At 41.1% G+C, this 15921-nt stretch overlaps 1 protein-coding gene across 5 annotated transcripts in view; it reads left to right on the top strand.

Annotated features, from left to right (window-relative positions):
• Positions 1–11596, top strand: part of SERPING1 (serpin family G member 1) — a 41956-nt gene extending 30360 nt beyond the window's left edge. For all 5 annotated transcript variants that reach the window (XM_078383524.1, XM_078383526.1, XM_078383523.1 and 2 more), the window contains 5 exons: positions 89–226; positions 1912–2115; positions 5100–5242; positions 9291–9510; positions 10330–11596. In XM_078383524.1, coding sequence (XP_078239650.1) covers positions 89–226; positions 1912–2115; positions 5100–5242; positions 9291–9510; positions 10330–10580 — 956 coding nt within the window. In that variant the 3' untranslated portion in view covers positions 10581–11596. The remainder of the gene's footprint in view (positions 1–88; positions 227–1911; positions 2116–5099; positions 5243–9290; positions 9511–10329) is intronic.
• The last annotated feature ends 4325 nt before the right edge of the window (positions 11597–15921 follow it).

Raw genomic sequence — 15921 nt, forward strand, 5'->3', positions numbered from 1 at the left:
AATGTTGAGGCTCTTGAAACAGAGGTTACTCATCCCTCGTTTAAATGTTGGGTCCGCATGATGAGATCTATGTTTTCCCCATATCTAGGAACCTGCGATGAAACCAAAGACCGCCTTGAGAAGCTGCTCTCCTATCCTAAAGAATTCACATGTGTCCATAAAGCTCTAAAAGCCTTCAGTAAATCAGAGGCCTTGACATCAGCCAATGCGATTTTTTATCAGCCAGGTGAGTAAGTGGCTAGGCTCAAGATATCCCTACATCCATTTCTCTTAGAAGAAAGCATATGGAATTACAGATTATAATTTACTGTGTCTTAAACCTATAAATTGAAGTTGAGATATTTTACACATCATCTATTTACTCCATATTATACTATTGAGCTCCTTAAAAGTAAGATGAGATGCTTATTTAGATGTTCAATTTAATGTAATTGCTGCTAGACAAAATGTCAGCTGTAGTTATTACCTTTTAGTTTATTTCTTTGTTTCAAACCCCTACATGGTGCTTAATATCTCCAAAAGTCCTACAGAGGTTTATAGACCTCCTATGTCAGTGGTTCCCAATGTTGGGTAACCAGGTGTTCTTGGACTGCAGTTCCCAGAAACCCCAGCAACACAGCTAGCGGTGAAGGCTTCTGGGAGTTGCAGTCCAAGAACAATTGAGTTACCCAAGATAACCACTGTCCTAGGCAAAGACATCCCAGTAAAGGGCTAACCCTAGAATGAAATCAGGCAATAATTAGCATGAATTTCAAAATTCATTGGAGCATCTAAGTATATGTATTTTCTTTGTTGCAACAATTTCTGGCAACTCCAAAGCTTGTCAGTTCTACAAATCTTTTGTTTAAACACAGCTTCTAGGTTTCAAAATAGCAAGTTCAAAATATATTGAAGACAATCACACAGGTGTGAGGAAAAACTGTAGTTACAAATACTTAAAATCCAAACTTCTTACAGTTATGTAAAACTGTAGGCAAATAACATAAAATATAAACTAAAGTTAAGCTTTAGGCAAATACTTAAGTCATGTTATATTTGTTTCAAAAATATAGGAGCATACATTTTAAAATACAGGTGCTTATAACCCTAAAAGGGCAAAGTATACATCTCTATAACATCTCACAGAAACACTAAAACATAAACTTTAAAAGATATAAAAACTTTCTTTAAAATGCATAATGAAATATCAGAGTTCTCATAATAGGAAAATATAAAATGAAAAGCATTTCTGAGCATCTAAGCACATTTATACATAAAAAAATCATTTCATGATATTCTCACTCAAATTAGTCAGAGTATAGTTTCTCCTTGGATGATATGTCTCTTGCAGTTTAAGGATGTGAGAATTCACTGCTATTTATATTTTAAGTTTTTGTTTACCTGATTTGCTATAAAACAGTGGCTATACTTGCTTGTAAGTTACGAATATCACTTTTAAGTGATGGCTGTTTATTTTCATTGCTTGCTAGCATCTAAAACAGCTTAAAAGCAGTGATATAAACATGCTTACATCATCCTTTGCTTTCAAGTGGTTAACTATGTATTTATACAAATTATCCATCAGATGGCAGTGTTATATTAGCAGCGAAGTTTGTCACATTAAAGATTGTGTATCTCAGTGAACATTTTTACATAGGTTATCCCTGATTAATTTGAGTCATTTCCCCACATTTTCATTTTATGACAGTTCCCCAAGACTGTACTCTTTATAACAAATTAAGCATATTGACATTTAAACTGTAAAAAGTTGGTAAACATGGCACTTATGGGTCCTACAGTAGAAGCAGTCACCACTACAACTGACTTTGTTTAATTGGAAGATGCTTCAAAGTAATCACTAAAAATTAGGAATATATGACTTCAGAGGTTGTATTAACTTCTGTCCTTCTTTTCTTCTTCTCGGCCACTCAGCATTGAAGCTGGAGAGTGATTTCCGCAACTTATCAAAGGCATACTATCAGACAGAACTATTGCCCCTTACAAACAACAGTAATCAGGCTGTGTTTGATATCAACGCATGGGTGAACAGACATACTGGTGGAAAGATCAAGAAACTGCTAGATGACCTGGATTCAGATGCCCAGATGGTGCTTCTCAACGCTGTCTATTTCCACTGTAAGTAGGAAATTCCAATAAGATTCCTGTCATGTGACCCAGAGAGCCCAGAGAGGTGACTCACTTATTATCAGAACTATGATTCCCTTTCCCCTTTGGACACTCAAGTCCTGAAACACTTGCTCCGAAATAGATTCCAAATTGTCTTCTTTCCTTCACCATGGCACTTGTGTATCCTTCCCGCAGTATGACACTCATTTTGTGCCATAGGAATGCTCTCCAGGACTTTCTAAATCCATTAGAACAGAAGTACTTTGCTTTTTTTAAAAAAATAATAATAAAGGATAGTGGCATCTTGTTCAATCCAACCGTGACCTTTGGCTCATCAATATGCTCCCAAACTCCCTCACAAGTGAGTGCTTCAAGCAGCAGCCTCGACCGCACCTTTAAGACCTGGCGTTCATAATTACATCGTATTGTGACAAGAGGTAGGGAAAGTTACTTCTTTGGGCTACAGGACCCCAAATCCTTCTGCCAGCGTGCCACTAACTATGGTATTCTCGAAGCTGTAATCCAAAAACGTAATGTTCCCCATTTCTGGGCCTGCATCCCTCTTCTATAGTTCACATTTGTTTATGGAAGAATAGGAACCTGCCATGGAAATGTAGACCACCAAACACTGTTCACAAGACTATAAAAAGTTTAAGGATGTTTCCCAAAAGTGTGAGCCATTTTTTAATATTGGGAGTTGAAGGGTAAGGACTCCTTGTGATAATTTCCACTTGCCACTGGTAGTTTAAGATAACAACAACCAAAGCACGGCTGCCTTGCTAACACTATTCAAATGCCTGCCTTCATTTACAGCCAGTTGCACAGTGCATACATCCACACAATATCTAGATGTCTGCAGGGAATCTAGGCATTTGGGAGGCCCTTGACATTCCTGAAGTGCATTTATGTACAGTACAGTACAATCCTCATTGGTCAGGCAGGGATTTGAAGCCAGATTTCCTGTCTCCTAGTTTGACATTCTATCCATTATACCAGACTGACTCCTAAAAATACAGCATCTTTAAGAGTAATAGATAGAGCATGAACTTAGATGGACATGTAGTGCACCTCCTCAAATGAACGATGGTGGTTGTTATGTGCCATCAAGTCACTTCCAGCTTAGTGCATGCCTCATAGGGTTTTTGGCATATGTTTTACATTACATATAATATATAGTATATATAACATAATATATGAGAACTTCCAGAAGTACAAGCTGGATTCCGAAGGGGCAGAGGAACTAGAGACCAAATTGCTAACATGCGCTGGATTATGGAGAAAGCCAGAGAGTTCCAGAAAAAAAATCTACTTCTGCTTCATTGACTACACAAAAGCCTTTGACTGTGTGGACCACAGCAAACTATGGCAAGTCCTTAAAGAAATGGGAGTGCCTGACCGCCTTATCTATCTCCTGAGAAACCTATATGTGGGACAGGAAGCAATAGTTAGAACTGGATATGGAACAACTGGGAAAGGAGTATGACAAAGCTGTATATTGTCCCCCGGCTTATTTAATTTATATGCAGAATACATCATGCGAAAGGCTGGACTGGAGGAATCCCAAACCGGAATTAAGATTGCTGGAAGAAATATTAACAATCTCAGATATGCATATGATATCACTCTGATGGCAGAAAGTGAGGAGGAATTAAAGAACCTCTTAATGAGGGTGAAAGAGGAGAGCACCAAAAATGGTCTCAAGCTCAACATTTAAAAAAAAAACTAAGATCAAAGCCATCACCTCCTGGCAAATAGAAGGGGAAGATATGGAGGCAGTGACAGACTTTACTGGGCTCCATGATCACTGTAGAGGGTGACAGCAGCCACAAAATTAAAAGATCCCTGCTTCTTGGGAGGAAAGCGATGACAAACCTAGACAGCATCTTAAAAAGCAGAGACATCACCTTACCGCCAAAGGTCCACATAGTCAAAGCTATGGTTTTTCCAGTAGCGATGTATGGAAGTGAGAGCTGGACCATAAAGAAGGCTGACCGCCGAAGAATTGATGCTTTTGAATTGTGGTTCTGGAGGAGACTCTGGAAAGTCCCCTGGACTGCAAGGAAAACAAAACTATCTATTCTAAAGGAAATCAACCCTGAGTGCTCACTGGAAGGACAGATCCTGAAGCTGAGTCTCCAGTAGTTTGGCCATCTCATGAGAAGATTCCCTGGAAAAGACCCTGATGTTGGGAAAGTGTGAAGGCAAGAGGAGAAAGGGACGACAGAGGACAAGATGGCTGGACAGTGTCATCGAAGCGACCAACATGAATTTGACCCAACTCCGGGAGGCAGTGGAAGACAGGAGGGCCTGCCATGCTCTGGTCCATGGGGTCATGAAGAGTTGGACACAATGTAATGACTAAACAACAACAACCGATGGTTTACCATTGCCACATGTCTCTAGTGAGTTTCTATGAGTAAGCAGGGATTTGAACCCATGTCTTCAGATTCCCAGTCTAGAACGCTATCTCAGAAAATGCAATATTACTTTCTTTTGAAAGCAGCTGCTATTTGAGTGGGACAGGGATTAGGATGATGCTAGAAGTGTCTTAAGCAGATTTCCCCAACCTGGTGTGATTCAGATGTCTTGAATTTTCAGATATATTGGCCTTGGTGGGTGAGGATGATGGCAATTGCAGTTGACCCAATCTGGAAGGTTCTACATTGTAATAAATTGGACAAATTGAAACAGGTATATCCAAAGCCAGGTTGAAAGTAAATTTGTGGTAGAGAAAGGTGCTTCTTCATAGAGCGTAGAAACAATTCATGGAATTCAATGGTGTTGATGCCCATTAGGACTATTGACTTTGTAGCCTGTTTCGGAGGTTACTGAATACATCAGATTGACCACTATGCAAATGGAATGTTGAAACCTCCTGAGCCCTGGTGGCATTCAACATGACCCTTTTGTTCTTTTATGATTGGTATATTCAAATAAATAAGTTCTCTCTAATTCATGTTTTTCTCTTTTTCTTCTTCTTTTTTTTTTTTTAGCAAAATGGAAGAATGTATTTAAATTGGAAAATACAAAACGGGAATATTTTTACCGTGCAAACCTCCCTCGCATCAAAGTGCCCATGATGATGAGCAAGAAATACCCTGTGGCTTCCTACATGGACCACTACCTGGGGGCAAAGGTAATACCCAAAGGGCAGAGAAGGTTCCCTTTTCAATCTCTTACTGTTACACCATGCATTCAAAGAAGCAACACCGGAAAATAAGTAGAAATGACTTGCAACAACAACAGTGGTGCCTTGACTTATGGACGCCCTGATCTACAAGCAATTTGACTTACGAACAGCTCCGGCTGCAAAATTTTGCTTTGACTTGCGGCCGGAGCTTTGACTTATGAACAGAAAAAGGCAGGGGGATAAGGTGGGAAATTCAAACTGTTGGTGGCAAAGAGGCTGCTTCTTTGTAGCTCTTTTGCCCCAACGGTTAGAGCAGGCGGTTAGGGAACTTTTTTACTCCCGGGGCACAGGAGGAGGAAGGAGAGGTGGGGCAGAGTTGGTCTGCTCACAAGTAAGCATTCCCGAAGGTGTGGGTTTACTCATGAGTAAGTGCTGCCAGAGGTGTTGATCTACTCATGAGTAAGCACCGCTGAAGGCACGGGTCGGAGGAGCTCCGTGGCAGCGCAGGAGGAGGAAGGAGAAGCATTGGGTGCTGGTGCTTTGGCAGCCTGGGAAGCCTCCGTAGAGGCTTCGGACTGGTAAGGTGTTACTTTTTCCTTTTAAAAAAGTTGTTCTGGGTGGGTTTTGGAGGGTAGGTTTGGGCTGTTTTTTTTGGGGGGGGTGTTTTTTCCAGTCCCAGCATGGGACTTGCTCCAATGTTTATTTTTGGATTTTTTTTTTTTCAGTCCCAGTGTGGGACCTGCAGTGTGTTTTTTTCCTTGCTGTTTTTTTCTTTGGCCAGAATGGATTAATCAGTTTTCAATGCATTCTTATGGGAAATGGTGCTTTGACTTACGAATGTTTTAACTTATGGCCACCGTTCCAATACGGATTGAATTCATAAGTCAAGGCACCACTGTCTATATAAGAACACTGTGCACATGTCTAATTTGTCTCTACCTAATTTAATGATAGGGTTCCCATTTATCTTTGGGCAATGTGGTTGCATATTAAAAGCATTGAAATCAATTAACACTATGGTACCCTTGCAAAATTGCACTTTCCAGGGTATTTAAATAGAAACTGTAAAAATTTAACTGATTTCACGTTGGGTTAAATTTGTAGTGTGATGAGCCAAACAGTAAATTACATAACTCATGGACTGGTAGCTCTGTAGTTTAGGCATCAGGCTGCAGAGTTTAGAGGTTAGGAGTAGAAATGGGGACGAATATAAAAATGAATCGCTGTATTCGATGAATTGTATAGCCAATTCATCATATATTCATCAATCCACGTTCATCAAATTTTAAATCCTGATGAATACAACTTGACAAATATTTTCCCAGTTTTATTCCTCGGTTCATCAATATTCATCTATATTTGTTACCCTTTTGGGGGCCTCTCTATGCCATCTCTGAGCTTGCTGGTGCCAATCAGAAGCTCTGGTCCGTCAAGAGATCATGGATTGGCATGTTAGGCAGCCACTAGCACTGCTGAAAGGGCTGTGGGGGTGTAAATTTTACAGAGGCTTTATAAGTGTTTCCCCTACAGCCATTTCCCTGTTCTGATTCTCTCCAGAGTGAGAACAGTTGCCGTTGGCTGGTGCTTGTGTGCTACTTGCTTGCTAGCTGTGACTGTGCTTTTTTTCACTTCTGTGGCAGCAAAGCAGACACTTTGTTGTTGATTTTATTTCATTTATTTCATTAGTAGAACTTCACTGGGAATTTGGGGAGGGATTTCTTTAGCGGACTTCAGTTCGCTTAGGCTACTTCTTTTTTGGAGGCTTGTGTTCACAGTGGGTGGGGGGAATTTTATGTGTGACTGTGGAATCCCTTTCCCAACAACATTTAATTCCTGTGGTTGTGTGTGCGTGTGTCTGAGACTTAGTTGACAGGGCTTTAAGTTAAAAAAACTTAGTTACTTTTGGAGGCTTATATTTATTTATTTATTTATTTATTTATTTGATTTATATCCCGCCTATCTGGTCCAAACGGACCACTCTAGGCGGCTAACAACCATAAAGATAATATAAACAACGAAAACAGACAATTCTAAAAAAGAAGGCACTACATTACATCATATAATATACAAAACAGAAAACAAAAACAAAAAAAAGGGGGGGTCAAGAGGAGTATGATGGAAAGGCCTGCCGGAACAACCAAGTCTTCAATTGCTTCTTAAAGGCACCCAGCGAGGGAGACCTGCGGATCACAGGAGGTAAGTTGTTCCAGAGGCGAGGAGCCACCGCCGAGAAGGCCCGATTTCTTGTCTTCTCCTTCCGGGCCTCCCTCGGCGTTAGGCTCCTCAACCTCACCTCCTGGCTCGCGCGAGTGACACGGGTAGATCTTGGCGGGAGAAGGCGTTCCGCCAAGTATTGAGGCCCTAAACCGTTTAGGGCTTTGTACGTGAGCATCAACACTTTGAAGTCGATGCGGAAACGGATGGGCAGCCAATGCAAGGTGGCCAGAGTGGGTGAAATATGTTGGTATTTTTTCACACCACTGATTAATCTGGCCGCCGCATTCTGCACCACCTGTAGTTTCCGCAGCAACCCCAAAGGTAGCCCCACGTAGAGCGCATTACAGTGGTCTAATCTGTGTCTCTTCATTTGTGTCTCTTCAGGCACAGTGGGTGAGGGAGAATTTGGTGTGTGACTGTGTGGGACAAATACCCTAGTGCCCGATGGGGCCATAGAGTCTGCTTTGCTACCATTTGCCTCAGGGCCTGATGGGGCCAAACTCTTCCTCAGTGACAAATACCTCATTGCCTCCTGGGGGCAAACTCTACGTCACTGCCAAATGTGATGCTGCTGAAAACAACTCTACCTCAGTGCCTCATGCCTCTGTGAGCCTGCCAGAGACAAATCAAACTCCCTCAATGCCATCTGCTTCTGTGCCACATAGTAAACTATCCTGGGGGGACCCAGTTTGTGGGTGAATAACTCAGATATCCAATATCCAATCTTCACCAAACTTGGCAGGCATGTTGGAGAAAGACATAGGAAGCTTCAGTGTGATTTAGGATTCTCTAAATACCTATGGGGAACTTTCCTGGGGGTGTCCTCCTTGTGACTATATAATTTAGGGGTCCATTACCCAATATTCACCAAACCTGCTGGACTTGTAGAAATCCATCTTGGGTAGTTTTCCAGCAAAGTTGGTGTCTCTAGCTTCTTGGAGGCCCATTTTATAGCATTTTAAAGTGAAAATGACTTGACAAATCAATTTATCAATTCGTAAATGAATATTTGTAAATTTGTATTCCTTGATTTGTTAACCTTGATGAATCATGAATCACAACGAATTGCCATTTTTTAAATTCATTCCCATAGTTAGGAGTTCGATTCCCTACTGTGACTCCTTGACAGGGACTGGACTAAATGATCCATAGGGTCCCTTCCAGCTCTGCAGTTCTAAGATCATCATCATCATCATCATCATCATCATCATCATCATCATCATCATCATCATCATCATCTTTTAGACTTGAAATCCCAGTAGTTTTTCAGGGATAAGATTCATGCAGAAACTGAAAAATTGTTGGAAGACTAAATACAAATCAATAGAGACTAGTTTGTGAACTGTGGATGGTGAGAAAAGTTCCTGTTGTGACAATCACTCAGAATGACCATTTAAGAAACTCCCTCTTCTAAAGATGGGGTGTCTATAATGGACACTTTGGCCCCTCTGATGCTAACCTCTTAAGAAATTCCTTTTTAAGTGTTCCCACCATTGTGACTATGTTATGCCACCAATGTGGGTCATCTTACACAGCACAGGCTTTTATTTCTGAAGTGGGCCACATTTGTTAACCATGCAACCACACTACCTAGAGAGATGCTCAGACAAGTAGGCCAGAACAATGTTTCTAAGCTCCATGGAAGTGTTCCCTGTTGTGTCACCACACAGACCTCCTGCCACAGGAAAGAGGGATGAGTGATGGGAACTGCAGTACTGTAGTGTGTTAAGGAAGTCACTAAATGCTGAAAAAGAGTTGTGTTGGCCTTCCAAAGAGGGAAAGGAATGTGCAGCTGAGAAGGTGGACCATAGACTGAGAGACTGTTTTCTTTTGCCAGGTTGGCCGGTTCCAAATGTCTCATGGCATGAGTCTGGTGATCATCGTGCCTCGGGCCTTGTCGCAGAATCTCTCTGAGGTAGAGGATAAGCTCAGTGGCCCTGTCTTCCAGTCCATGATGGCCAAACTGGAGACCATCCCTTTCAAACCCACTATAGTATCTCTCCCGAAGTTCAAGGTGGATTCCTCCCAGGACCTCATGGAAATCATTGGGGCAATGGGTAAGAAAAGTCAATCTCTGATGGTGTCTGATGGTCAGAGAAGAGGGGAAGCACTTGCTCCTTTTCCTCACAAAGGGGAATTTACATGACAGAACGGGGAGAGCAAACCCATGCCCACCCCTGCTATAAACATAATTCATTCACCGTGATGCCGTGTGGCGCTACCAAATGCCATTGAGGCTTTCATTGGCTTCTATATCTATCTGAAGGTTTGTTAACGTCTCTTCCCCTCGGACTGTTGTTTGTGTATTTGGGCAGCACTGACATTAAGAGAAAGAGAGAGAGAGAGAGAGAACTGGGATAGATACGTAACATCTCACAGAAGGAAGCAAAAGATGACTATTTCTGAGGGACAAATCTCTGCTAATCCCATAGCTGTACTAAACAGGAAATGATAAAAGACAAAGAAGATGCTTTTAATTAATGTTGATGAAAGAAATGTACTTGTAAAGAAAGACTAAAGATCCTTGCTACAGGGAAAGGAATTGCTGGTTAATACAGCACCATTTTGAATGTTTTGATGAACCCTCAAGCTTAAATCTACTTCCTTTTGTGGAAAAACAATGCCTCAGTGACACTTAGGAAATGCTGATCTAGAAGGAGCCTAGTCACATTTGCAGGCTTCTGTGAAAATATGTGGCCATGTAGCTCTTGTTCTGGTAGCTAGTAGCCTCTGTGGAGAGCTTGTGTTTTCCCTTCTCAAACCACTGGCTACTTCTGAGCACTGATTTAGCACTAGCATCTGCCTTGTTATTTTCCCAGAGAAGAGACTTGCAACCAGCCTGACATTTATGCCTTCAATCCCATCTTGTCTTTCAGACTATGGCTTTTTCTTTGATGCCAATCTGTGTGGGATCTCTCGGGAGGAAGAGGTGGCTGTGTCTGGAGCCCAGCACAGGGCTGTGATACAGATCAGTGAGGAAGGCGTGGAGGCCGCTGCTGCCACTCAGGTCTCCCTGGCCCGCTCGGCCAATTTCTTCGAAGTGCAGCAGCCCTTCTTGTTTTCGTTGTGGAAGGACAAAACAGCTCCCCTCTTCCTGGGACGCATTAGTGATCCACAGTCACAATAAATTTCTCCTTACTCCTGTCACCTCCCATTAGTAAGGTGAGGACAATGCCCCTACAGTTGCCCTAGGCCGAACCTGCACTCTATAAGCATGAAGGTTTGTGCTGGGATGAGCGCATGGAAACTGCTTTTTCCATCCCTTGTTTAGCTCATGCCATCCCATTGTTTCTTGTTTAAATCCTCATGGTTTCCGCTCTGTCCTTTATAAACCCTCAGGCACCCAGGATGGGACACTTTAATCCCTCAGAGTCATGTTTTGTTGCAAAATTCACACAGAACAGGAGCTGCAGTGTAGCCACTTGCCAGTCATCCATCCATTTTCTTTTATGTCTTGCCTTTGTCCACATGAAAGGACTCAAGGTGGCGTACAAAGGGCTTGGAAAGGGGTTTATAAACAAACAGGCAGCCAATACAACAACCAAAAAGGGGAGACCCGACAAATCTGTTGGCTTTTGCCACCTGCATCGATTGTTTTTCTTTCGGTCCCAGCCACTGTAACGTATTGGGACAAAAATATCCCATACCATGTTGTGGCTCCCCTTGATGGTGTGAACCTGAAATGGTATGCTCTGCTTGTCAGTAGGCTGGCCTCATCCAGAGGAAATGGACATATTTCAGATTGTGAGGAGAGAGATAGTGGAATTCTCATTCTATTTAGGAAACATGGCATGCTATAAGAACTGTATGTTAACTTCTGACCTCAGTCTGCAATATCCTGGAATTCTTGTTGGGAGGGAGGGAAACCAACAACTCACAAGCAAAAGTAAATGAAGGGCAAGTGAGGTTTCCTTTCCTGTGCCATTTTCCTATGATATCTTTTTTTTGCCCTTTGCATCTGTAAGCTAGAAGAAATCTGCCTGTTCTACTTTATAACATGCCTGACATAGTTTAAAATGAAACATTAGGGTCCCATTTGCCAAGGCCTTCGCTTTATTTTCCCATGCTACAATTAAAACCATTCATCCAGCCTCTTTCATTCCCTTCTGCTTTCATAACAAATAAAAATACGAGTATATTGGCTTCTTGAACTATTATTGCCTTCTGTGGAATGGAAGAAATGTGGGGTAAAAGAAAGTTTTGACAAATAGAGTGGCCCCATTATTATTTTTTAATCATGTAGACCTGGTGCCACAGATAGTGGGTGAGCTGGGCAGGAAGGCCAACAAGCTACCAGTCACGATGGGTATGGCCAAGGAGAACATTGCAAGTTGTGCTCGTGTTATTTTGAAAATCAGAATTGTAAGCCTCGTTCCACAAATAGTGTTTGGGAGGGAGGTTGTCTGGACCAAAAAGGCCAGCGCTTTCTCCATTTGCATGTTTGTACAAATATAGATCTCATCAAGTAAACCCTTAATACAAGGTCTCATGTTTTTAGCGTAGTGGGTATCTTTCTTATTTGCAATAGAATTTTGAAACTTATAATGGTGGAAAGTATGTGCCTGAGAGGAGGAAAGAGAGTGACTGCCTTAACTAAATGGGCACTCCTGTGCCCTTTTCATCATATGGTGGAAGTGTATGATGAAGTTACCAGGATGTATCACCTGGGATTGTTAGATTGCAACCAGAGAAGACATTCTTAAAGTCAACAAGAGTATAGAGATCAGTCCTGGGACATTTCAGAATCTTTGGAAATACACTTCAAGCAGAAATATAGACATGTTATAAATAATTGTATAATATAATGTACAGTATAAAATCATAACATTATTATAAAATAATTTTAAAATGTAGACTTTTTAGACATTTTTTAAAAACACCACTGTCAGAGATATAGAAAAGAGTTTGTTTTTATTCAAACAGGTTTAATGCTCCACCATTGAAATGCAGAGCTGCTGAAGAGCACAATAAATGAATAAACATGTAGAAACCATAGATACATTATTATTATTATTATTATTATTATTATTATTATTATTATTATTATTATTATTATTATTATTATTATTACATAAATAGAATGACGAAATAATAGAAGTCAAGTGGTTCTCATCTTCTTGTGTGCTGAGCTCCATGTTTGTTGTGCACTTAGTATGTGTGCATTGTACTAAATCATTGGCTTTATTCTGGATCCTGCCCCTCTATGTGCACATATAGATACATACCCTGAGAATACGTGCCCAAATCTTTTGCATCTCTCACATAGATATGTCCTCATAGGCTACAGTACTCTGTCCATTTGCTTACAGGTAAGCCGCCCTGAACTCAATGGGACTGCTTTTAGACACATTTGATTAGGATTCTGCACATGAACCATCCTCTTTCATGTACATGTGCCCATAATGCCTCCTAGATATATACATAGAAACTGCCCATGCAGTGTTACTACAACACACACACATTCTATTTTTGGAGCAAAGATATATCATGCGTACAGAAGGTAGCCATTTTGTACACTTGCGCCTGCACACACACTCCGGAACCACAGCACTTCTGCAGTGAAAAGAATGCACATCTTCGACAGATCCTTAAGAGTCCTCAATTGCAAGATAATCCAAGCTGGTCCAGGTATGCCAGCAACTCCTCGACTAAGCGGGGTCCTTTGGTGATCTCTTCCCATTCTGAATCATTGGCAGACCACGAGATTGTACACTGAGCAGCACACAAGACCGAGGGCTGCCGCTAGAGAAAAGAACACAAGCATGAAGAATCCAACATCCGTCTGCATGCAACTAAATGACTGGATACAATTGTTGAAGGACTGAATGGCCAAACCCAAACAGAATGTTCAATGTGTGGTGATAGAAGGAAGCAAAGTGGGAGGACAAATGTACAGTATTTGCATTTATTTCCATCTGAGTTATATTCTTATTTTGTCCCAAATGATAGGAAATGCATGCCACCCCATTTTCTATCATCCAGAATAAAATAGCAATAACTCAGATGGGAATAAATGCAAATGCATGTGTCCGCCCACTTCGCTTCTTTCTATCATCTCACATTGAACAGCTTGGTTAGGGATGTCCTAACTTCATACATCGTTTAGAAAAACAAACGTCCCCTTGCAGTGGCTGGATGAGGATGAGTAAGGAGTCTGCTGAAGATTTTTATGCCAAAGTCATGGAATTTTCAACTTTGAATATATTTTATGCCAAGATAAAAATAGCTATATTTAGTATTTGTTCACATAATTATCCTGCCAGTTTACTTCTCAATTGAAGTGAGATGTTCAAAGAAAGGTTTATAACTCCCACCCCTCCAGTGAGTTTCCACAGCCAAGCAGGGATTTGAATCCAAGTCTCTTAAGTCCAAGTCTGAAACTCTAGCTGCTACACCACACTGCCTCTCAAGCAAGTTCTATGAGCCACCTTTAAAAAGCAACAACTGAGCACCATGAAAATTTGTCTGCTTAAATATTTGGCAACTTCTTTTTCTGATACATTTCAAACATAATACTTTGAAACTGCTCAGAAAGTGGAGTAGCTAAGCACACAATCAACGTCCAGTGGGAATGAACAGAAACAGTTTCTCCTCCTGAACCTGATCCCACAGGAAATATCCCCCAATGGCATGAATGTGGTTACACTTCTGTAGGATCACTTTAATGATTTGTGTCTGCATCCATCTTAAATAGGACAGCCACTATGTTTGTGTCAGAGTTCTGGCATCATTAACTGCTATCAGATCTGGGAAAGTCATCTTTCTAGATCTAGATCATCACTCCCAGAATCCTCCGACAATGTGACCACTGAATTCTGGAAAATGTAGTCCAGAATTTTGGAATTCCACATGACAGGGAAAATAGATGCTTTGCCCATCCCAATATATTCAAGCTGGAGAAAGCTACAACTCTCAAATTCACCAGGAAACAGGATGGGAGGTTTAAATCTATTATTCTTATTCTTATTCTTATTCTTATTCTTATTCTTATTCTTATTCTTATTCTTATTCTTAGTAGTAGTAGTAGTAGTAGTAGTAGTAGTAGTAGTACAAGAGTTGTTCTGTTGGGTAGATAGCATTCACAGTTTCACCAAGAAGTATGGATAACCCATGATCGTTTTTGTTGCTGTTTGCTAGAAACACCTTGGGGGTTGTTATTGCAGAACAACCATTAGCTAAGAACTGCTGTATTGTGACTGTGTAAGTGAACCATGAATGGAGAGCATTCTTACCTTCATTTTCTTGATGGTATTTTCTAGCTGGTAGAGGTATTTCTGGCAATATCCAAACCTGCTTTGTGGTACGTTGGACTGTCTGATGATGTTTGCAAAATGCTGAAAACATTTGGTATACTGACAGAGTCTTGTGTCAATGGAGTCCTGTGGAACACAAGTGGGGAAAAGCACAAAGCAGATGTTTCCTGGTAAATGGAGCCATTTCATTCAATGATTACTTATAACATTTGCAAAGGCAGTAAGATTGCTTTCCAAAAGCATACTTTTTTTTTTGCAAGAGACAAACATCGCTGCCTCCATGGAAGTCAATTGCCATGTCAATAATTAGGGTTATCTTTTCCAGATGATACTACAGTACTGTATTTCCAGAGGTCAGTCCTCGTTCTACAGTTCTCCTTAATTTGATTGGCTGCCAAATCCATATGTGGTTTAAAAAGAAGAACCCACAAGAGAAAGATCAGGTCACGAAATTGCCCGTCCACCGTGAGCCGTACCGAGACAGCAAATGAAGAAACTAGTGCACAGATCGTTTGGTCATCTCCACTCATATGAGAGTTATTACAATACACTTTGAAAAGTAAAAAAATCATATATAAGCACTTGCTCTTTTGATTGGTGGCCTGTTTCATCCTCTCTTTGGGTGATGTGTAAGTAGCCACCATGTGTCACAGTTGGCTAAGATGAGAGAGGGCAGCATGCAGTACATAGGCTCTATGCATCCCCCCCCCCCAGGAGCCCAAAGCTAGCCCTCAGCCTTCCTAGGGGCCCCATTATGCCACATAGCCAGTTTTTAATTTTTTTTTTTTAAAAAAATGAAGATCAAGAAGTCTCTTTGTGGAACATTTTTGCTATGATTTGAGGGGCTCTAAAAAAACCTCTTGGGCTCCCAGCATATCTCACAAAAAATTAATTGACCACTAGAAGGCAGAAGGGGACTATTTCAAAAATGGGCGGGGCTATGGATCTCCAGAGACTTTGAATATGCTCAGAGAAATGCTTCTTTTCCTGCTCTTGTCCTTACATTGTCTTCTCCCCAGCAACATGCTTTGTTTCATTGCATGTGTCCCTGCAATTATCCTCCAGTCACAAATCCTTCTCCTTTTAAATCTATGAAGAGTCTCAGTCATCCAGGTGAGGCTATCTGGAAGTTGAGTCATGGCAACTGGACTTCTTTTGTATTAAATTGAAATGTTTCACTACCCATCCAAATGGCTTTTTCAGTCTGAGGAGAGT

The sequence above is a fragment of the Pogona vitticeps genome, chromosome 1, assembly GCF_051106095.1.
Source record: "Pogona vitticeps strain Pit_001003342236 chromosome 1, PviZW2.1, whole genome shotgun sequence".
Classification (NCBI taxonomy): Eukaryota; Metazoa; Chordata; class Lepidosauria; order Squamata; family Agamidae; genus Pogona; species Pogona vitticeps.